At 50.4% G+C, this 23,659-nt stretch overlaps 1 protein-coding gene across 9 annotated transcripts in view; it reads left to right on the top strand.

The window, feature by feature from the left end:
• The window catches only part of SMAD3 (SMAD family member 3), a 139,354-nt gene that overhangs the window by 97,021 nt on the left and 18,674 nt on the right, over positions 1-23,659 (top strand). For 8 of the 9 annotated variants that reach the window (XM_003929699.4, XM_074392756.1, XM_074392754.1 and 5 more), the window contains exons 2-5: positions 11,784-11,977; positions 12,133-12,264; positions 13,640-13,714; positions 17,680-17,730. In XM_003929699.4, the coding sequence (XP_003929748.1) occupies positions 11,784-11,977; positions 12,133-12,264; positions 13,640-13,714; positions 17,680-17,730 (452 nt within the window). The remainder of the gene's footprint in view (positions 1-11,783; positions 11,978-12,132; positions 12,265-13,639; positions 13,715-17,679; positions 17,731-23,659) is intronic. The other variant, XM_010340308.3, reaches the window with a different exon arrangement.

Genomic DNA, 23,659 nt, shown 5'->3' with positions numbered 1-23,659 from the left:
ATTCAGGAAACTCAACTAGAGGTACAGCATGTGGTCACTGTGGTGGAATGTGCAGTGAGACCTCAGTTACCTAGAACCTGGCCAACCACATACTTCACCTCACTAGATTTCTTCTTTGTGGCATGAAATGAGAAGAAGAGGCTAATACTGGAAATGGAGTTTAAATAAACAACAATTTTAAAACCTTTGAAAACGCAGGGATGTAGTATATTCAGTGTACAGCCTGAGTTCCTTTTGTTTGTAACTCTTTGATTTCAAGCTTCAGAATATTACAATTATAGGCTCTTTTTTTTTACCACTAGTAATAATATAATCAAATTATATGTCTTTCAACCAGAGTCAACAATTGCTGAGTCCCTTTTAAAAAAAAAAAAACCAGAAAACACTTGTCATCGTAAAGACCTTCAGGCAACTTAAGATTCTATACAACAAAGAAAAAATTGTCTTTCTGTTCAAACTTACCAAAGCAGGAAAGTAGGCTCACACGTTTTACAAACGTCATCGGCAAGGTTTGACAACGCCAGCTTAGTTGCAGGGAAAGAGGTAATTGCGAGGCTTCCTTCTCACGCTGCGGTCATTAGCCGGGTGACCTTGAACAAGGATCTCAGTGCACCAGAGTCTGTTTCCTCAACCCCGCGATGAAGGGATTGGACCAGATGCCCTCCAGGTTCCTCAAGGGCCAGCTGTTCCAATTCTCCAAAGTGAGTTTTCAGGCAGACAGAGTTAGCCAGAGTGTCACCTCATACTTTGTTCTCTGCACATTGGGCCTCTGTGGTTTGTCACATACAGCCAGGGGACTGGGCCCATAACTCCCCGAAGGATTTCTGCCCGGAACAAAGGATGCTTTCGATTTGACTGTGTATACCAAAGGGAATGAGTGAGCCCCCAACCCAAACACCCCTCTTGGCAGTGTTTTCAGGGCTTTCTTATTTGTTCCCTTATTAAACAGTTATCCTGGGGCTATTCATTGCATGGAAGAAATGCATGTTCTAATACTCGCGTATTAAAGAGCAGCAGAAAGAGAGCTCTCAGGGTGAGCTTATAGTTGAAAGGCCAAATGGAATCAGTGCAAGGAGACTTTCAAGCCAGGAGCAGAATTTTTTTCAGAAGGTCTGATGGAGTGAGCACCTCACCCAAACTTGAAGTCATTCTAGTCTTGCTTTTATTTTGAACCAGAAAAAAAAAAAAGAAAAACACATAGAATGCAAACTTTAAGTAGAGTATAAAGATTTTACGGCTGGGTGCAGTAGCTCACACCTGTAATTCCAACACTTTGGGAGGCTGAGGAGGGCAGATCACAGGTCAGAAGTTCGAGACCAGCCTGGCCAACACGTGGTGAAACCCTGTCGCCACTAAAAATACAAAAATTTAGTCAGGCGCAGTGGTGGGTGCCTATAATCCTAGCTACTTGGGAGGCTGAGGCAGGAGAATTGCTTGAACCCAGGGGGTGGAGGTTGCACTGAGCCGAAATAGCGCCGTTGCACTCCAGCCTGGGTGACAAGAGCGAAACTCTGTTTCAAAAAAAAAAAAAAGAAAAAAAAGAAAAAAATGATTGCAGGTGAGTGAACACCGGGGTAGTGGGGTAGCTTGATTGCTGACAGAGGGAAAGAGATGGGGAGGATATGAAACCGGGAGGGCAGGTGGGGAGACCCCCTGCTGCATGAATGTTCTGGGAATGTGTGTATCTGTACCAGTGTGGGTTCAGGGCATTCATTAGCAACCCCAGGATCGAAAACAGCTCCTTTTTTCTTCCACTAAAACTTAGCAGATGTTAGGGAGGAAAATGTAAAGATACAGAATAAATTGAGGTGAAATGTATGCCAGTGGTGTGGTTTTTTGAGTTATTAATGTAGCAGTTGGGCCACTTTAAAAAATGAGTATTAGATGAGTATTTGGGATACGTTCACATTTTATGCAAATGGACTCCAAAGCTGCCAGGTAGATTGTCCATCTGAAATGGTGAAGTCTTCTCCTGGTATTGTATTCAAGATCTGAGCATAGGGCTGTACCCCATTTAGAATTAGGGGAAAGAAGCTGAGTCACACTGTCTGGCTTCACTTTATATTAGCTCTGGGAAAGGTTAGGAAAGTTGGATAACCTCTCTCAGGTGCTCTGTTTCTCAGTCAGTCTATGGTGATAATGATGCTTGGAAGTTTACTGGGAAAAACTGGCTGTGGAGTCAGTGCATCAGTCAGCTAGTGTTGTGTAACAAAGCGCTCTTAAAAACCTAGCAGCTTAAATCCACTGTTTATGCTGACTCATGCTTCTGTGGCTCACGTGTGCTTGGTTTTTTGCTACAGATTTGGCTTAGGTCTGCTCCACATGTTTTCATTTCTGGGCCCAGCCTATGGGGCAGTAGCAGCCTAAGGGTGGAGGAGGTCCCATGATGATGCCAGAGCTACAAGAGGACAGGCAGAGACACACAATGGCAGTCTGTCCCTTCTGCTCACGTTCTACTGGCCAATGCAAGTCAAGAGTCCACCCCGAAGTCAAGGGACAAGAAAATACATGCCACCCGTGGTACGAGGAGTGGCAGAGCCACAGAGCAAAAAGTGTGGCTGCAGAGAGGGGTGACAAATTCACTCTGTGAATTAGTCATCAAGTGGCCAACACAGTACCTGGCACATAGCAGTAGCCATTTCCACCTCTGTTGTCGTTACTGTTACCACTCCATAGACAAGTTGAAAAAGAAAGTTTGTCTGAAAGTGACTGGGAAGTTCAGTATTAAGAGCATGTGTGTGCATTAAATAAAATAGGTTTCAACTGAAATATGATCGTGTTAACGGATTTCCTTTCTTCACTTCTTTGGCCGAGGTAACTGGCACAGTGCTTGTGATATGGTAGGTGCTCAGTAACTATTTGGTGATTGATGAATGTTCACTTTTCTTTTTTCTTTTTTTTCTTTTCTTTTTTTTTTTTTTTTTCTGAGATGAAGTCTCGCTCTCGTCCCCCAGGCTGGCGTGCAGTGGCACGATCTCAGCTCACTGCAACCTCCACCTCCCAGGTTCAAAGCGATTCTCCTGCCTCAGCCTCCTGAGTAGCTGGGATTACAGGTATCTGCCACCACGCCCGGCTAATTTTGGTATTTTTAGTAGAGACGGGGGTTTCACCATGTTGGCCAGGCTGGTCTCAAACTCCTGACCTCAGGTGAGCCACCCACCTCAGCCTCCCAAAGTGCTGGGATTACAGGCGTGAGCCGCCACGCCCGACTGTATGGTCATTTTTCCTAGTGGCGATACAGCATGGGGATAACAGAAAAAGCGCTGTTCATCCTGCCTACCCCTACCCACCATGTTTCATCCCTGGTCTGGGTTGGAATCCTGGCTTTGCCTTTTACAAGTCATATGACCTTGGGCAAGCCCCGTAAGTTCTCTGAGCTGGGCGAGGGTCCTGGGGGTGTTGCCATCTCTGCGTGCTCACATAGCAATGGTGTGCCTGGCACGTAGGTCATGCTGAAGAGGCGTTGGCATGTTTCTGGAACATACGTGCTCTGCGCCTCACCTTGTCCCCAGCCCCTGTGTTGTCACACAGATGGCTTTGAGTGGCTGATCGGTGGAAGTGCAGATGTGAGGAACACCCGGCCCCACCCTCTCTGCTTTGGGTGCGCTCTGGCACCCTTCACCTTCACCTCGGCTTTGGGCTCGGGCATGACCACATCCTTGGCTGTGGTTCTCACCACCATTTGGGGACAGTTTACGGGTCCCACTTGAGGCCAATGGGAGGAAACTTACTTTTCTGCCACAGGAAATTGTTCTGCTGGTGAAGAATATATTTAAGGATTAAAACCTTCTGTCAAGGAACTTGAGGGAGTTGCTAGAGAGACTTTTGGGGCTCTCTCATCAGGAAGCCGCTGGGTGTGGGAGAGTTCTCAGTCATAAATGGGGAGGAGGCCCAGAGGCAGGTTCCTGGGACTCTATTCCTGGTGCCAGCAGCTGGTCTTGGGCTAGGAGGAAGGGCTGGGCCGGGGAGAAGAGTGGGTCATAAATAGACCATTTTCTGCAATCAAGCATATTTACGGTAACATCAGCTCAGCATTAAGACTTATTTATTGGATTTACTTAATGGGCCCAGTGCCCTCTAAGGCTTGGGAGGGTGTGTTCTGGACACATCAGCTATATTAAATCCAGCAGCTGAAACTCCCAATTCCCTCTTCTTATTTTGGTAAGCATTGCTGTATAGTTTGAGTGGGGCAGAGGGAAAAAGAAGGAACAGTGCCAGGGCTCTGGGCAGCCCAGACTCAGAACCAAGAGGAGCTGTCGCTGATGCATAAGACGTGAATTCAATGCCCTCCCTCTCTGTCATGAGTTTGGGAATTGCATGGCCTGATCCAGATGACTTTTCAAACATACTGCCAAGCCAGACTGGTGGTCATGTGCTCACGAGCTGGAGAGTGAGAGGGGCTTGTCTCCTTGCTATCAGAACCCAGCCTGGCAGCCAGGAGTGCTGGCCACTTGTGTGGCCTGGATGCAGGCTGCTGTGTGATCCTGAGACATGAGCTTTGCCTCTTCAAGGATGAGTATATATTGAGGTGGGACCATTGTAAGATGTGCCTTATTACCCACATGGCGTTGTGGTGAGGATAATCAGAGAGGGAATACAGAAGACTTTGTGAAAATTTAAAGCACCAAGCAGACACGAGGCCTTCCTGTGACCCTCCTGTGTACCCAGATGGCTGAAGCAGGGAAAGAGATGTGTTGTTGAGGACCTACTGTGTTCCTTATTTTGCCGGACACTATCATCGTGAAGAGGCAGTAATAGTTACATGACAATAATGACAATAGATTCCTGCCACTTTCTGGAATATCTTTCTGCATAGTGTCTGTTTAAATCATATATCTCTGTTTTAAAAAATTGGACTGTTAATTAAGTGTTATAAATATTTCATTTAAAACACTTTTTTATTCCTCTGGGGGAAAAGATTTTTTTTTTTTTTTTTTGAGATGGAGTTTCACTCTTGTTACCCAAGCTGGAGTACAGTGGCGCGATCTCGGCTCACTGCAACCTTCGCCTCCCGGGTTCAGGCAATTCTCCTGCCTCAGCCTCCTGAGTAGCTGGGATTACAGGCACGTGCCACTGTGCCCAGCTAATTTTTTGTATTTTTAGTAGAGGCGGGGTTTCGCCATGTTGACCAGGGTGGTCTCGATCTTTTGACCTCGTGATCCACCCGCCTCGGCCTCCCAAAGTGCTGGGATTACAGGCGTGAGCCACCATGCCCGGCCCCCAGATTTTTTTTTTAAAGACAGTTTCTTACTCTGTCACACAGGCTGGAGTGCTGTGGGGCAGACACAACTTATTGCAGCCTTGACCTCCCAGGTTCAAGCGATTCTCCCACCTCAGCCTTCCAAGTAGCTGGGACTGTAGGTATGGGTCACCATGCCTGGCTAGTATTTCCATTTTTTGTAGAGATGGGGTTTCACCATGTTGTCCAGGCTAGTCTGGAACTCCTAAGCTCAAGGGATCCACCCGCCTCAGCCTCCCAAAATGCTGGGATTATAAGTGTGAGCCACCATGCCCAGCCAGTGTTTCAGATGAAAAATATTAAGACCAAGACACTGAGTGATTTTTTTTTTTTTTTCAACTTTATACAGTTAGCAAGTGCTCAGTATTTAAACCCGGGTTTCTTAAGTCCATTCGCTTTTTTTGGAACGGTGGTATAATTTATAAATAATAAGCTGTGCATATTTAAAGTATGCAGTATGACAAATGTTGATATATGTATGCACCCATAAAACCACCATAGCAATTAAGAGAATAAACATAGGCTGGGCGCGGTGGCTCACGCCTGTAATCCCAGCACTTTGGGAAGCTGAGGTGGGCAGATCACAGGGTCAAGAGATGGAGACCATCCTGGCCAACATGGTGAAACCCTGTCTCTACTAAAAATACAAAAAATTAGCCAGGCATGATGGTGTGCATCTAAAATCCCAGCTACTCAGGAGGCTGAGGCAGGAGAATCATTTGAACCCAGGAGGCGGAGGTTGCAGTGAACCGAGATCATGCCACTGTACTCCAGCCTGGCGACAGAGTAAAACTCCGTCTCAAAAAAAAGAGAATAAACATTACCTTTATCCCCAAAAGAGTTTCCAAGTGCACCTTGGTAATTGCTCCCTCCAATCCCTGCTCCCTCCTTGTAACTAACTCCCTTTGTCCCCAAGCAGTGACTGATCTGCTTTCTGTCACTAGATGAAGATTAGTGTGCCTTTTGCTTTACTTTAAATTACCTTATTTGACATAAACAGAATCATGTCTGGCTTCTTTCCTGAAGCATCATTAATTTAGATTCATTCATAGTGTTGCCCTTATCAGTAGTTCATCCTTTTTTATTACTGAGTCGTGTTTCTTTGTTTGGCTATGTTATAGCTCATTCATCTGTACTACGTGTGGAGTAGTTTTCAATTTGGGGCGATTACATTCATGCATAAGTCTTTGGCCATACGCTTTTATTTCTCTTGGGTAAATACTTTGAAGTGGAATGGTGGATCACATGGTAGGCTTATATTTTTTAGCTGTTTAAGAAACTTCCAAATGTTTGAGGGATGAATATCCCAGTTAACCCAGATTTGATCATTACACATTGTATGCTTGTATCAAAATATCACGAGTACCCTATAAATATGTACAGCTACTGTGTAGCCCCCAAAGTAAAATATTTTAGAAAGGAACTTCCAAGCTGTTTTCCCAAATAGTTGTACCATTTTACATTTGCAGCAGCAGTGGAAGGGAGTTCCGGTTGCTCCACACCCTTGCCAACACATGGCATGATCACGTTTTTCATTTTAGCCATTCTAGTAAGTATGTAGTCCTGTGTCACCGTGGTGTTAATTTGTGCTTCTCTAATGACCTCGTTGTCAAGTGTCTTTTTCTATGCTCGTTGTCTTTACACCTTTCTGCGTAGTGTCTGTTCAAATCATATGTCTCTTTTTTAAAAGACTGGATTGTTAATTTTGAGTTTTCAGAGCTCTAGAAACAGGTCCATTATCAGATAGATACTTTGGAAATATTTTCTCCCAGTTAGTGCTTGCCTTTTTATTCCTTTAACTATCTTTCAAAGAACAGAAGCTTACGTTTTGATGCAGTCCGATTTCTTTTTTAATGAAGTGCTTTTGGCATGGTATCTGAGAAACCATTTCTTGTTGACTTTTGTACTTTTAGTAGAGATGGGGTTTCACCATGTTGGCCGGGGTGGTTTTGAATCCCTGGCCTCAAGCGATCCACCTGCCTCGGCCTCCCAAAGTGGTTTTGGTGACTATTTGATTTGTCGGTCTTGCCCAGTGGATTGGAGGGTCCATGCGGACAGGGACCGCTTTACTGGCCCTTTCTTATGGTGAAGTTTCTTTCCTTACCACTGTATCCTTAGTGTTACACATAATAAGTGCTCATTAAATGCGTGCTAAATAAGGGATTCTATTTTAGTGGCAACTCCTCACCTGTCTGAAAAAAGTCACACGGATTTTCTCCTGTTAATTCTTCTAGAAGTTTTACAGTTTTAAATTCACTTTAGTTTGTTTTTGCATAGAGTACAACGTGTAGTTCGAAGATCATCTTTTTTTATATATCCAGTTGTTATCTCACCGTTCGTTGAAATCTACCAAATTGTCTTTGGACCTTTGTTGAAGCCAGTTGTCCCTGTATATGTAACTATTTCTGGACTCTATTAGGTTCCATTGATCTGTTTGTCAGTCCTTGTGCCATTATCCTACTCCTTGATTACTGTAGCTCCCTTGCTTTTTTTTTTTTTTGAGATTGAGTCTCACTCTGTTGTCCAGGCCGGAGTGTAGTGGCATGATTTTGGCTCACTGCAATCTTTGCTGCCCGGGTTTAAGCAATTCTCCTGCCTCAGCCTCCCGAGTAGCTGGAACTACAGGCATTGTGCCACCACACCTGGCTAATATTTGTATTTTTAGTAGAGACGGGGTTTCACCCTCTTAGTCAGGATGGCCTCGATCTCCTGACCTCATGATCCACCTGCCTTGGCCTCCCAAAATGCTGGGATTACAGGCATGAGCCTTTGTGCCCAGCCTGCTTCCTTGCTTTTAAAAATTGAGTTACTATAAAATAATTCGTGTATGATTAATATTACTTTTAAGGCAAGAGGGCCACCCACTTCTGTCACCCGGATGGAGCCGACCTCCCCAGCCTCATTCTCCCCCGCTGCTGGCCTGAGCTTTTCTCCGAGGCCTTCTCTTGCAGAGGAGGCTGTGAAGTCCTGAAGAGCAAATGTGGCCACTTCCCTAATCTGTGGGCACTCCGTGGCTTTGCAGAAGAACAGCTGAATAATTCTCTGTTCCCACTCGCCACTTCCCACTCTCCCTCTTTCTCCAGCTCACCCTACTTGTCCGGGGTTGGATTTGGGGAGTAGCTGCTGTGATGTAGAATAATAATGCTGATTTGTGGGTGTTTATGAAGCACTTTCAAATGGAAACCAAGCTTCACTAGGTCGGGGTGAGGGCAGGAGAACACCCCATCTTGTAGATGAGATGACTCAGAGTCCGAGGAAGCTGATGAGCTGCCAGTGTCTCCCAGCCAGGAGAGCAGAACCCTCCTTGACCCCAGGTCTTATGACTCCACATCCGCCAGTCCTCCTCCTATACCTCAGGGATGAGTCCCGGGCTGTCCTCTTGTTCTGCCTGGTAATTACTGTTTTTCAGCTGTAGGGGTTCCTTGTTCTTGGGCCCCATGGGAGGAAGGTAATTACGTCCTTCAAGAGGCCCTTAATCAGCAGCTCTGGGTCGGTTCCTGTGACCAAGCCCAGCTGTGACCTGTGCCTGTCCTTTGCCCTTCCCGTGCCAGTGGCGTGCAGAGTGCGATTAAATCCCTGTTTCTCTCTTTGGTTGGTGCTGCTGGTGGCATCTGGCCAGCCCCTTCTTCACAGAGTGCCCGTGAATTCTGGGTAGTCAGGCAAATGGGTGCCCTCGGTCATAAGAAGGCACAGAGGGGAAGCTTGCATATGTCTCACTGCCAGCCTTGCCCAGCTATTAAAAAAATCATGGCACTGACTGGCGGGTCCTAGCTTGGGCCTCCTTGAAGAGCAGTCCTGCCTCTTAATAGGATACCTGTGACTCATGAGCATCAAGCTCATTCGCTCCCCACTTCTATTCCTGCTACCTGCATGCAACCTGTTGGTCACATGTAGCCAGAGTTTCATGGGGCCTTTTACACACACACGCACAGGCCATTTACACATCTCAGAGGCTGCATACTACTTTCAGAAAACTGGAGAACACGGCCGGGCACAGTGGCTCATGCCTGTAATCTCAGCACTTTGGGAGGCCGAGGTGGGAGGATCACTTGAGGTCGGAAGTTTGAGACTAGCCTGGCTAACACAGTGAAACCACATCTCTACTGAAAATACAAAAATTAGTTGGGCATGGTGGCATGTGCCTGTAATCCCAGGTGCTGGGGAGGCTCAGGCAGGAGAATTGCTTGAACCTGGAAGGCAGAGGTTGCAGTGAGCCGAGATTATGCCACTGCCCTCCAGCCTGGGCAACAGAGCAAGAGTACGTCTCAAAAAAAAAAAAAAAAAAAAAAAACCAGGAGAACCCCTTATCCTGGCCCTCAGGGTCCTGTGGAGTAGCCCCGTCTGCCTCGCCAGCCTCGTCTCGACCCAGCTCTCTCCCGCGATCCCCTCTCCAGTCACTCTGGCCTTCATTCTCTTCCTCCGGCCTCACCACGTTCCCGCTTTCCACAGGGTCCTTACATGTGCCCTTCCCTCTCCTCGTCCTGCCCTTCTCCCATGCGCCTTTGCCTTTGCCTGGTTCTTGCTTACCCTTTAGGCTTTCAGGTCAACCGTCGCCTCCTCTGAGATGCCCTGTCCAACCCTTCAGCAAAGTGGGGTGCCATGGTCATGTACTCTTGGGGTTCCCTGTTATTTTCCTTCAGGACACTTTCATTGTGTGTAATTGTAGGTTTCTGTGATGATGATGGTGGTGATAATTTGAAAGAGAGTCTCGCCCTGTTGCGCAGGCCGGAGTGTTGTGGCACAATCTTGGCTCACTGCAACCTCCCCCTCCCGGGTTCCAGTGATTCTCCTGCCTCAGCCTCTTGAGTAGCTGAAATTACAGCCATGTCTGGCGGACTTCTGTACTTGTAATAGAGGCGGGGTTTCACCGTGTTGACCAGGGTGGTTTCGAACTCCTGGCCTCAAGCACTCCATTCACCGCAGCCTCCCAAAGTGGTTTTGGTGATTATTTGACTTATGTCAGTCTTGCCCAGTGGATTGGAGGGTCCATGCAGCCAGGGACCGCTTTACTGGCTCTTTCTCATGGTGAAGTCTCTTTCCTTACCACTGTATCCTTAGTGCTACACATAATAGGTGCTTATTAAATGTGTGTTAAATATGGGACCCTATTTTAGTGGCATCTCCTCACCTGTCTGATACCAGACACCGTCTGAAGTCTCCCGTCCCTCCAGAAGCCTTCTGCCTCCCAGCCTTGCCCATAGCTGACGATGCTTTTGCCGCCCCCCACCCCCGACTCCCCCCAACGCCCCAGTCATCCTGTCCTGTAGGCTGCCCAGACTCTTGTCATGCACATCACCTGGGGATGTCACGAAAGGAAAGAATCTGATTTAGTAGGTTGGGGTAGGCACTGAGAGTGTACATTTTTAACAGACTTCCTGAATGTCTGCTGTTGGCCAGGGACCACACTTTGGTCTGGCTTGAAAAGTGAGGGCACCAGGTCATAGCTGCTTGGCCACATCACCATAGAAGACATCGTTCACACAGGGTCATGGCACTGCCCATTTGTAGGCAGGCACGGTAGTGTGCACCTGTGGTCCCAGCTACTTGGGAGGCTGAGCTGGGAGGATCGCTTAAGCCCAGAAGGTGGAGGTTGCAGTGAGCCAAGATCACACACCACTGCACTCCAGCCTGAGTGACAGAGCAAGACCCTGTATCAAAAGTAGAAAGGCCGGGTGCGGTGGCTCACACCTGTAATCCCAGCATTTTGGGAGGCCAAGGCAGGCATGTCACGAGGTCAAGAGATCAAAACCAGCCTGGCCAACATGGTGAAACTCAGTCTCTACTAAAAATACAAAAATTAGCCGGGTGTGGTGGTGTGTGCCTGTAGCCCCAGCTACTCGGGAGTTGAGGCAGGAAAATCGCTTGGACCTGGGAGGTGGAGGTTGCAGTGAGCCGAGATGGTGCCACTGCACTTCAGCCTAGAAACAGAGATTCTGTCTCAAAAAAATTAAAATCCCATTAATTTCCCTCTTTCCCTTCCTGCTCACCACAAATAACAACTAAGAAAGAGAGAAAGGAGGAAAGGCAAGTTTTCTTTTTTCCCTGACCTTCTGATGTGTGAGGGAGACCTGGGTGAGTGAGGGGAGGCAGCGTGTGTATTGTGTCGCACTTCTTGGCAGCACTGTGGTCCTCATATCCGTGCCTGAAGAACTCTCGCTGTCCTCCCCAGCCCTGTCCCCTCTCTGCACCACCGGGCTGAGAAGGCAGCCGATGAGAGGCTCCTAGATCTTTTCCAAGCACAATCGAAGTGCGGGGCCTTCACGTGGAACCCAGCTCCCTGACGAGCAGTACAAAGTCGGGGAACCCGCTGGGGCCTGGTGGGTGAGGCCTGCTCTACCAGCTGAGGGTCCCCCCCTTCCACAGGGGGCCTCTGTTGTCTTCTCCTGAGATCCCTCCCAGCCCTCACAGCAAGCAGGGCTCTGATCTCCCGGACCTCTGGGTCTGGGAGAAAGGGGGGGAGGGAGAGCTTTCTGAGTGTCTGAAAGTAGAAGGCCGGACTCTGCAGAAAAGCCAGCGCAACCCACATCTCCCTCTCTTTCTGCAGGTCCCTGGATGGCCGGTTGCAGGTGTCCCATCGGAAAGGGCTCCCTCATGTCATCTACTGCCGCCTGTGGCGATGGCCCGACCTGCACAGCCACCACGAGCTGCGGGCCATGGAGCTGTGTGAGTTCGCCTTCAATATGAAGAAGGACGAGGTCTGCGTGAATCCCTACCACTACCAGAGAGTAGAGACACCAGGTAGGCCTCCCGGCTCGGTACTGGGGAGGGGGAGTCATCACCTCTCCCCTGCCACCCCACCCCAATGAGGGTTTGCGGTGTACTTGGGGGTGTGGGGACTTTGTGCTGGTCTGGCTTGGACGCTGAGCCGCCTCTGCTCTGTCTCCCCCGGACAGTTCTGCCTCCTGTGTTGGTCCCACGCCACACAGAGATCCCGGCCGAGTTCCCCCCACTGGACGACTACAGCCATTCCATCCCCGAAAACACTAACTTCCCCGCAGGCATCGAGCCCCAGAGCAATATTCCAGGTAGGCACGTGGGCGGCGCAGGCTGGCCTGGGAGGCAGGGGCAGCGGTCAGCCCCGACATCAGTCCTGTGGCCCCAATCTCTGCCCCCCTGAGCCATCCCCTGCTCACCCCCTCTCTGCACACAGCTCTGGCCGGAGGGCCTGTGACTCAGAACTGCAGCCCCGTTAGGAGAGGACCCGTGGCCTCAGCTCCCCGCTCACTGGCGATGCTTTTCTTGGCATAGAGGAGCAGCGTGACCCTTCCGTCCGGCCTTGATGCAGTCATTTATTTTGGAAGCGGAAATAGCAGCACTATTTCTCTCACTACCCTTGAGGCCGGGACCAGCATTCTGTCCCCGGTGGACTGGGGGTCTGCAGAGGCGGGGAGTGAGTTGACGGCCAGGCCGCAAGTGTGGAGAGCTGGCTCCGTGAATTCGCCTGGGCATCAGGCCTGGGTGAGGGGCTCCGACCTGGGTGGGAATTGAGGCCAACTTTTGAGTTTTCACTCTGCAGGGAGAAATGGACCTCGCAGTCAAAGGCTGCAAATGTTCTTAGAAGCCCCTCATTTACATGCAAATAATGTGTGAATCACCAGCACTTTCAGGCTCCAGGAAAGCTGGGCTTGGCAGCACTTGGGGTAGTCACTTTTGCTGGCTGGGGCAGTCCTCCTGCTGTGTTCCTCTTAGAGCATTCTCATTTGGACGTGACGTTCCTCCTGGGTTAGTTTACTGGGCTGAGGTTGGCCACAGGCCTGTGTGCTTGGGTCAGAGTGTTAAGGAGAGACCCACTGTCCCACCTTCTCAGATCCTTTGCGGGTAGCCCTGGCATCCCGAGGGTAAGTCAACTACTCCCTGTTCAAAGAGCAAACCTTGGAAGGCTTCAGTCAAGGTCTGGGGCGGTTTCAGAGAAATAGATCACACTGTCTTTGCTGTCGTTAAACTTGCGATTTAACTGCGGAGCTAAGACACATCCCCTAGAGACAACAAAAATAACATCCAGTCGGCACAGAAGAAGAGAGCAGGGACCGAAGGGCAGGTCTGAGCCTGCAGAAGGCAGAGGCGCTCCAGACGCCTCCCTGGAGGGGGTGGTGGGGCTTAACCCTCACCTTGAAGGATGGGGAGAATTTAGTCCGGTAGAGGATCTAGGAGTACGCATTTCAGACTTGGGAGCTGGTCCGGTCCTGCGCGAGCACAGGCAGTTATGACCCAAGTGGGAGTCAGAGGTGGACAGGGGCGAAGCTAGCAGAACCAGGGGCTGGTACCTCTACTCCGAGTCCTGGAGCTCCTGCGGCCACAGACACTAGCATCATGGTGTGCATGTGTGATATGTTTGCAAAAGGTGTCTCAGAGCCAAGCTGTGAAGGCCTTTTAACGGACCACCTTCCTTCTGATTCCCAGAGACCCCACCCCCTGGCTACCTGAGTGAAGATGGAGAAACGAGTGACCACCAGATGAACCACAGCATGGACGCAGGTCAGTCATGCAGGGTGTGCATTTGTTTTGTTTTGTTTTGTCGTTTTGAGACAGAGTCTCGCTCTGTCACCCAGGCCGGAGTGCAGTGGTGTGATCTCGGCTTGCTGTAACCTCTGCCTCCTGGGTTCAAGCGATTCTCCTGCTTCAACCTCCTGAGTAGCTGGGGACTACAGGTGCCCACCACCATGCCTGGCTAATTTTTGTATTTTTAGTAGAGAAGGGGTTTCACCATATTGGCCAGGTTGGTCTCAAACTCCTAACCTCATGATCTGTCTGCCTTGGCCTCCCACGGTGCTGGGATTACAGGTGTGAGCCACTGTACCTGGCTGGGGTGTGCTTTTATTCTTAACTGATGAGCAGCTGGTGGGTTCATCCCTTCCATCCTTTCTTCTTCACCCCGCTCTCCCTCCTCTCTCTCTCTCCAGTATTTGTCGAGCAACCACGATGTGCAAGGGGCAGGGCACAGAGGAGGGTCCAAGCTGCTCACAGATGGTGGGGGAGATTGACAGGACAACCAGCGGTCACGAGGCCATCTCGTGGGTACCCTGAGGGAAGATGCCGCATGGCTTTGGGCACACAGCAGGGTGACTTCACCCAGCCTGGGGAGGAGCACCACCTGGCATTGCGGGTTTCTCCCCCGATTGAGGCTTGGTGATGGGTAGGTGTCAGCCAAGCTGCCAGGGTAGGCAAGGGTTGTGTCAGGCAGAGTCACGGGGGTTGGGCAGGAGAGCCTGGTGCATTGTGGGGACAGTGAGAGCTGTTTATCTGGAGTCCAGCGAGTGTCTAGCCCAGGGAGCTCAGCATGGCTGGAGGGTACACTCTCTCCAGTGGGGAAAAAGATGGCAGGGCCCTTCACACAGGGGTCCAAGTGTGGTGGACCTTCAAGCTAGACAGACAACTTGGCATTTAGTCAGGGCTGATGGGAACGACTGCAGGCAGTTAGCAGGGCCGGGGCCTTAGTGAGATGTCACCAGCAGCAGCGGGGACAGTGGCCTCGATCAATTCAGATAGTCGGGTGGGAGGCAAGGAGAGGCTGAATGGGACTAATGCCTTCTTTGGATGACCAGTGGAGACTCCTGACGCCAGTATTTTTGTGTGACGACCACATGTGATGCGTGTGCTCCTGCCGTGAGAGACTGGGTTTAGCTCTCTCCTGCTACATCTCCAGATGTTTCCCATATCATTTGTTATAGGACCAAATTGGCTCTAGACCAGCAGCTTCTTGAATTGAACCCCAGCTGCCACATAGAATGTGTACTGAGTTGCGTGTGATTGGGAGAGGGGGAGAGGGAGCCACGCAGATGTTCCATTCCAGTGGTGGTAGGTGTGCCTCGTACGCACAGAGCCGCTAGACACAGTGGAGCCACCTGCCTTCACATACGGCCCAGAAGAGACTGTGCAATGCTTTTTTTTTTTTTTTTTGCCAAGACAGAATCTCCCTCTATCTCCCAGGCTGGAGTGCAATGGTGCGATCTTGGCACACTGCAACCCCGGCCTCCCAGGTTCAAGCGATTCTCCTGCCTCAGCCTCCCAAGTAGCTGGGACTGTGGGTGTGCCCCACCACACTTGGCCCATTTTTGTATTTTTAGGAGAGAGAGGGTTTTGCCACGTCGGCCGGGCTGGTCTTGAACTCTTGACCTCAGGTGATTTGCCCACCTCAGCCTCCCAAAGTGCTGGGATTACACCGCACCTGGCTGAGATTGTGCAGTTCCTGAGAGAACGAGAGACTCGCATGTAAGTTGCCGTTGCTGAAAGCCAGCCTGGGCATCGTGGCACCTTTGGGTTGAGCACACCCCGTGAAACACACCCACCCGGCGGAGTGGCTAGCAGCGCGAACCAGCTGGAGTGCATCAAAGACCTTCCTGTATCCGACGCCAAGTGACTGCTGCAAGCCTGCAGCTATTCATCGCAGGCACGGGAAGCAGGCCAGCGGAGCAGCATCTCTCCAGCTGCTGCGTTTCTTCCCACTCTGCATTCCCTCTTCCCTCTCCGCTGTGCTCCATGTTTGCACAGTGATTAGCGTTACAAACACACACGGCCCAGAGGGGCTGGAGATTGGAAAGAGCAGCCCGGATTTCACCCTGCCAGCTCTCATTTCTTCTCCCTCATTTTCCTCCTTTGTGCCCTGCTTGTCTCCGTTCCCTCTCCCTTCTTCCTATCCTCACTGAGTGTGCCTGGAGGGCCTTGTTGTGAACATGAGTGATTTATCCACAGTAGAGACAGACTGGATTGCGGACCCCAGCCAGCGTGCGGGTGGCGGGTGGGAGCCCTCTTGTCTGTCTCTGTTCTTCACTCAGAGTTGCCTGCTTGGATAGTCCAGTTGCTCATGCGCTTCTCTTCCCTGCCCCCAGAGGTGTGGTAGTGTCTTAGGGCCAGAGGGTCACCTTGTTGTCCCCTGTGGCCCCTCACCTGCATATATTCCCTTTTAGACTCGCGAGAAGGCCCTTGGCCTTCCTAGGTCTTCGTGGTTCAGGCTACCGCAGAATGGGACAAGCATTTATCGAGTGCCTGCCATGCAGCGGTCATGGTGCAAGCACTTCTGTGTGCATGGTCTCACTTAATTTTCACATGTCACACACTAGATGATATTATCCTCATTTTATACCTGAGGAAAACATTAAGGCTCAGGGAAGTTAAACAGCTTAGGCAAACTCACATAGCTGACTCACCGGGGTATCCAGACCCTGTGACCGATTCTGTCACTCAGTTCTCCCAGTGAGTATTCCGCATCCCCCTTTAAATTAGGGGTTACGGGTGAGACGGAGAAATCCGTGATTCTTCCTTTGCTCTCAAGGAGGTTACAGCTGAGTTCGGGCAAAAGGAAAGACCCCCAGCAACAGTGCAAGGCAGCACTCACTTGAGGCCGAGTGCTGGACGCAGTCTCAGGACTGGTAGATTTCACGGGCTGGAACCAGACCCCACAGGATGGTTAATAAGTAACCTCCTTTTTAATTTTAATTATTATTTTCTGAAACAGTCTCACTGTGTTGCCCAGGCTGGTGTGCGGTGGTGCAAACACAGCTCACTGCAGCCTCGATCTCTCCTAAGCCCAGTCTTCACTACTCTTGGCTATTTTTTTTCCTCTGTAGAGATGGGGTCTCCCTATATTGCCCAGGCTGGTCTCAAACTCCCGGGCTCAAGTGATCCCCTAGCCTCGGCCTCTCAAAGTGCTGGGATTATAGACGTGAACCATTGTGCCCGGCCTCTGCAGCCCCCTTGATAGAGGAACAAAGGAGGGGGACGGGCAGAATGCTGCTCTGGAAAGGTGTCCACTGTTTATTTCGGAAGGCTGATACCATGTGAGTTCTTTTTTTCTGGAGGTGAGAGGAGAGAACATAGTAGAGGAAGACTTGGGTAGATGTAGACTTTTTCCCACGTGCGCCATCATCTTTTGCATAGTGTCAGTCTGGTTGCTGAGTTGCAGGGTTTCTGTGGCAGGTTTGTGAGCTTCCTGAAATCAGTCTTTCCAGCACCTGAGCTGTTTGCGGCCTCTGACCAAGGTCAGTGGCTGGTGACGTTGGGGAGGCTTCAAGCCCCTGGGGTGTGGGAGGACTGGCCTGCTGCCTGGGTCTTTGCAGTTTGGGGGAAGGGTTTCCCTGCTCCTCTCATTGTCCTGAGGCCATAGTTAATAGGGCAGGTGGTGTAAGCTAAAGGAAGAAGATGTCACCTATTCTCATTGAGAACTTAGCAGCCCTGAGCTGGGAGTCTTGGTTAGGATCATAAAACCATCAGAGACCTCTGAGATCATCCACTCAATCCATTCATTCCAGACAAGAAATGGAGGCCCAGGGAGGGAGAGTAGAGGCGAGAGAATGGGGTAGGCCTTCTCCTGGGACTTGGAGGCTCAGTCCAGGGTTTTCTTTCTGCTGTGTTGAGCTACCCCACCTTGATGTAAGTGTTCAGTAATTTGGCTCTCCAGGCCAAGAATCTTTTGCGAAGTCTCACAACTATGTCTCATCTCGCAGGTTCTCCAAACCTATCCCCGAATCCGATGTCCCCAGCACACAGTAACTTGGGTAAGTATCTCCTTGTGCACACACTGGAACCCCCCCTCTCGCTGCAGCCCTGGCGGGTCACTAGTGTGGGGAGGGGGCCCTGAAGGTAAAGCTCTCCCCCAACCCCTACCATCAGCCCAGCTCAGCCCATCAGGTTTCTGGTTACGGTGATGCTGAGGTCACCACAGAACGGGGAAACCTGAGAACAGCAGTGGCAGGAAAGCCAACCATATGCCGGGTTTGAATTTCCCCTGGGGGGTGGGTAGACGTGAGTGAATGAAAATTCCCCAGACTTTATGCCCAGCAGAACGAGGGTCTGTGGTCAGCTAAGTATACGTGTGAGGTTTGGTGCAACGCCACGGACAGCTGTGCAGACTCCAGCCCCCTGACATTTATAGATTTGTTTCAGATATACTTATTCGAGTATTTCGTCTTATAGTTATGTAATTTTTCTTAAAACAGCAACATATAAGGAATTTGAAAATAAAGTCAAAGTGCCCATAATCCCACCACCCTAACAGAACTGCCTTTGTGTGCTCGCAGCCCTGATGTTTGTGTATCAGGCATATGTATATCTCTGTGCCTTGCCACTGAGATCATAGCGCATATCTGGTTTTTTCACTCTTTTTCTCCTTCTGTTATTTTGTAAACATGTTGCCATATTTAGGTGTTCTGTTTATCGTTGTGCGTTATCTCATGATGTTTTAGAGTAGAGTATCCATTGTTTCCACAACATTCCTCTGTTGCTAGACTTCTGGGTCCGTTTTCCCAAGACTGACTTTTCTAACCCAGTAGGGTCCTTCAGTTCTGCAGCCTGGGATAGGCTTTCAAGGGTCCTGCCAAAGGGCTCAAAACAAATGAAATATCTGTTTAGTTTTTATTGAGGGGAGTTTTTTTTTTTTTTTTTTTTTTTTTATTCGGGTCTGGTGGTTTTAGAAAATGTAAGTTGGATTTTCTTTGGGGCTTTATTACGGAGGCTGAATTTGTGGCTCAGGAAAAGAAATAGTTAATATTTCTTGGCGAATCAAAGTGGATTGGACTGGCTTTTGTGCCCATTTGCTTCCAGACTTTGACTGACAGCATCAGAAGAAACTCATCATTTGGAATATAAGAGATGTCTGAAACCCTTTAAAGCAGGCTGACCTGGGAAGGGTGGGATGTGACTTGGGGGGATCTGTTTTTAACATTTTTGTAAAATAATATCACTGTGAGTTCTGGGCTTTGCAGAGGGAAGGTCAGATTCCTGATATGAAAGGACTGAGTTATTAAAAACAAACTGAGGCTAGAAGCAAAGTTAACACTTGAGAAATTAAAGGCCATGATCAGCTTTTGAGATTGGCTGTTTTAGATTTATTTTCTATCCACACCCCCCGCCCCGCCGCCCCGCCTCCTGGTTTTTTTTAGAACTAGTTTTGCTCTTGTTGCCTAGGCTGGAGTGCAATGGTGTGATCTTGGCTCCTTGCAACCTCTGCCTCCCGGGTTCAAGCAGTTCTCCTGCCCCAGGCTCTCGAGTAGCTAGGATTACAAGCACACGCCAACTTGCCTGGCTAATTTTGTATTTTTATTAGAGATGGGGTTTCTCCATGTTGGTCAGGCTGGTCTCGAACTCCCGACCTAAGGTGCTCCGTCTGCCTTGGCCTCTCGAAGTGCTGGGATTACAGGTGTAAGCCACCGTGCCCAGCCTTTCTGTGCCATTTTTAAAAACCTTCCTGGGGTCAAGGTAACACTTTCAGTCAAGAGCCTTTTGAGCAGACACTTGACTTTGAAACCATAGCAGTCCCAAGGCAGCTTGGAGGGGGCTGATGCCGGATGCAGTGGTTTAGACTAAAAGGTGGTAGTTGGCTGCAAACTGCTCTCCGGATGGCTAGATGGTGTAGATGACGATGATGGGATGTTTGTTTCTTGAGCTTGGACTCAAGGCACCGTCTCCTGTTGACACGGTTCTCCTTCCCTCCTGCCCTTCCTCAGGCAGCTTGCCTGAGAGTTAAGAATGCTTAGGTTATTTCTTCCAAAGGGAGAACCATCCCCTAGCCTGGCCATCAGAAAATGGGTGCACTTTGCACTGGCCCAGTTGCACCTCTGCTGGGAAGATGTGAATCAGGGGCGAGTCGCTGAGCGAGTCACGGTTAGGATTCGGGGCGAGACACTGCACTGACAGGCCCGGCTTCTTCTCTGCTTCATTAGCCCCTGTGCCCCCTTCACCTATTCAAACCACTGATTTCATCCCTACCTAGAAAGGTCACCTGGACTCCCAGTGTCATGGCTGGCAGCGGGTGAGATGGTGACGATGATGGCAAACATTTCTTGAGAGTTTGCTGTTCACTGCTATTCAGAGTGCCTCCTGTGCGTTAACCCAATCCTTGTAACTTTATAAGGCAGAAGTGTTGTGATTGTTCATTTTATAGATTTGGAAACCAGGGAACAAAATCGGTGAACTCAGGTGTCCCAGATTCACAGCTAGGGAATGGAGAAGCTGGCTTTGAACTCAGGCCCTGTCACTCCAGAGCATGCACCCCCATTGCAGCATGACACTGCCTTGCTGGGCCGTTTAGACCAGCTGTCCCCACCTTCCTCACTTGGAGGAACAAGGCTCAGGCGAGGCATTTGCTGACTTTTACGTTGGAGATGAATGCTAGGCTGTGGCCCCTGGGGGTGAGCCCTGCCTGCTCGCCTGCCTCTTCCGCACTCCCTCATCCCCAGATACTTCTTGTCTGCATGCCAGTTCAGGCGGGGGATTGGAAGAGGGACCCCAGACCCAGCCATTAGGAAGCGACAGCCTTGTTGGGATCAGTAAGCAGGACCGAAAATGATTCTAACACAAGAAATAGGTGTAGATGAAGTCCTCTGAGGGTTTAGGCACTTAGCCAGGCTGGAGTGCAGCAGCACAACCTCAGCTCACTGCAACTTCTGTCTCCCGGATTCAAGCGATTCCCCTTACCTCAGCCTCCTGAGTAGCTGGGACTACAGGTGTGTGCCACCACGACCAGCGTTTTTGTATCTTTCTAGAGACGGGGTTTCACAATGGCCAGTATGGTCTCGATCTCCTGACCTTGTGATCTGCCTACCTTGACCTCCCAGAGTGCTGGGATTCCAGGCGTGAGCCACCGCCCCTGCAGGTCTCTCATTGCCCCACTGCCCAGCTGTAGATCTCACTCTGGAAAACACTGATAACATCTGGCCAAAGTCATGGCATGGATGAATTTAGTGGAGAGGCAGACCCAGCTCAAGAGGGAAAGACAGCCAGAGATACACCTGGGTTGTGTGCCGGGGGGGCGGTTCTTGGGGAAGGCTGAGGTCAGGGGGATGATGGGGTCACGGCAGCCGAGGGGAGGGAAGCCCTAAAGGATGGTGGCCATGAGCAGGTCCTGCGGACATATAAAATGAGATGTAAGAAGCAGCCTTGCATTTGGCATCAGGGGTTCAAGGGCAGCCTTTAGGGAGCAGTTTGTGGGGGAGGGGTGGGGGCTGAAGTCAGCAGTGCGCTGAAGGGGAAGTGAAAGGTGGGGAGGTGGAGGCAGCTCACCGTCAGCGTGTCCCAAACCCTCGGATGGAAGCAAACACAGGGAGCTCTTCCTAGGAAAACATGGGGACATCTCAGGACACCTGATTATTTCTTTTGAAGAGATTATTATGAAATTACCCTACAAAAAGAAAGAAAGCAGAGGACATCTGGCTTCTCTTTCCATTTCCTCCCCACTCCAGGCATTAGCCCCAGGGCTCGGGTCTGGGGAAGGTTAAGCCTCCTTACCATGGTAAAGCCACTTCTGGTAAGGGGCAGGGACTCCTGGTTGAGACCTGGCTCAGCATGCTGCCCCCAGGCAGGCTCTCAGAGATCCTGGCACCTTTGTTTGGAGGGAAGGGGATATGAGCAGGTGATACGCCTGTTAGACACAGCGTGCTGGGTGAGTCACTGGGAATTTCCTAGGCATTTCAGTCGGAAGGATTGGGGCAAGTGGAGGGGAAGGAGGAGGCAGGTGGAGAGAGGAAAAAGGTAGTGAGCTGGCTTCTGCTGGGTGAGTAAGTTGTTCCCTGCTTTAAAGTGAGACAATTAGGGAGGAGCTGTGACTGAGGAAAATAATGTGCCAGGGAGAGCCCTGGGGGAGCAGTTGAGCTGGAGTTTAAGGAGGCGATGGCTTCCCAGAGTGCCAGCGCCAGGAGAGAGAGGCAGGGATGGGAGTGTGGTGGCGGGGCAGCCCGAAGGCCACCGGCCCTGGGGTTGGACAGCGGCCCGAGGCACAGGCCCAGACTAGTTCCAGGTATCATCATGCTGCTGCCCAAGACTCTTTTTTTGTTTTGAGACGGAGTCTCACTCTGTTGCCCAGGCTGGAGTGCAGTGGTACAATCTCAGCTCACTGCGACCTCCGCCTCCCAGGCTCAAGCAATTCTCCTGCTCAGCCTCCCGAGTAGCTGGGATGACAGGTGTATACCACTACACACAGCGAATATTTGTGTTTTTAGTAGAGACAGGGTTTCACCGTGTTGGCCAGGCTGGTCTTGAATTCCTGACCTGAAGTGATCTACCCGCCTCGGCCTCCCAAAGTGCTGGGATGACAGGTATGAGCCACCACGCCTGGACCCAAGGCTGTTTCCTAAGGCACACTCCGCTCCCATCTTCCCCACACTTGTGAAATCACAGGCAGGCGAAATGATGACAGGAAGTCAGTTGCCAGCTCTGTCTTGATGCTCCTGAGGGTCCGGCTCTTTAGACTTTGCCACTGTTCCTGGTTGCAGTAAGCTGGTCCTAAGTTAAAAGCGCATGGGGGTCTCTGTGCAGCTTGGTTTGGTGTTTTAGTCCTCAGATGCATAGGTTGGAAATTAGTACCCTGGGTGCTGGGACCCAGCTGGCGTGGGCTCAGAGAGACCTCACCCTATAGCACAGGAGACTCGGGTACACAGTTGCTGGGACCCAAGGCTAATTCAGCATTGAGGCGGTGAGGGAGTGTTTCATAGCCACATGAGCTGGACCTTAAAGGTGGAGTCCCTGCTGAGGAGGGGGGTGCGCAGTCCAGGCAGACGACCCAGGCAGGGCTGAGATGTGGCAGATGAGGAACGTGGAATCCAGAGTGCGGAATCTCCTAGAGTAAGGAAGAATTGCCTTCCGCGGTGAGGCGGGCCGGGGGGAAGCCGGTCTCTTTCTGTTCTGACCTTTGCCTTGCAGCGGTGGTGCTCTTGGTCTTTGCCAGTTCCTTGCTTTCCATTTATAGGAGAAAGTTAATTTCCCCCTCCTGCCTCCCCACCTCTTCCTTTACCGGATTTGAATCTCTCGCACATGTTTTTAATAGGCATCCCTTAATCCAAGTGTTGCCTTCTGGGTTTTATTCTGTTTTCTTTTTCTTAAACAAAATGGAACGTCTGTGCCAGCTTGGAACAGGACTGAAAACTGAGGCCAGCCAATGCGTTAGGCTGGCAGGGGGCCAGCCGTGGATTAAGTGCCCCATGCCACTCGAGAAGTCTGGCTGACACCGCACTGGTGGGGGCAGGGGACAACGGCTGGAGCTGGAGGTTTCTGCGTCTCCAACACTTCTGCTCTGGGAAGAGAGATCAGCACAGACTCAGATGTCTGGTCGGGAGCAGGGCTGTCTGAAGGCAAGGCCTTGGGCAGGTGCCACTGTCTCCCACCCCGGTGTGCGGGATGCTCAGCCTGGAGGTGAAACTGCTCTCCACTGGCGTGTGTCACCTCACCCCCAGCAGTCATTCTCCCGGAGGCGCTTCTGTATTTTTGTTGAAATGCAAAAATTCTGTAGATGTCAAAAATTCTGTAAAAATGTGAAAAGCAATTCTGTAGGCCGGGCGCAGTGGCTCACGCCTGTAATCCTAGCACTTTGGCAGGCCGAGGTGGGTGGATCACGTGAGGTTAGGAGTTGAAGACCAGCCTGGCCATCATGGTGAAACCCCATCTTATAAAATAAAAAATGAAAAGCAATTCTGTAGAGTTGCTTCTGATTTGTTG

The sequence above is a fragment of the Saimiri boliviensis genome, chromosome 2 (assembly GCF_048565385.1).
Source record: "Saimiri boliviensis isolate mSaiBol1 chromosome 2, mSaiBol1.pri, whole genome shotgun sequence".
In the NCBI taxonomy this organism is placed as follows: domain Eukaryota; kingdom Metazoa; phylum Chordata; class Mammalia; order Primates; family Cebidae; genus Saimiri; species Saimiri boliviensis.
Note: the sequence above shows the minus strand (reverse complement) of the source record. Positions and strands in the feature narration are given on the sequence as shown.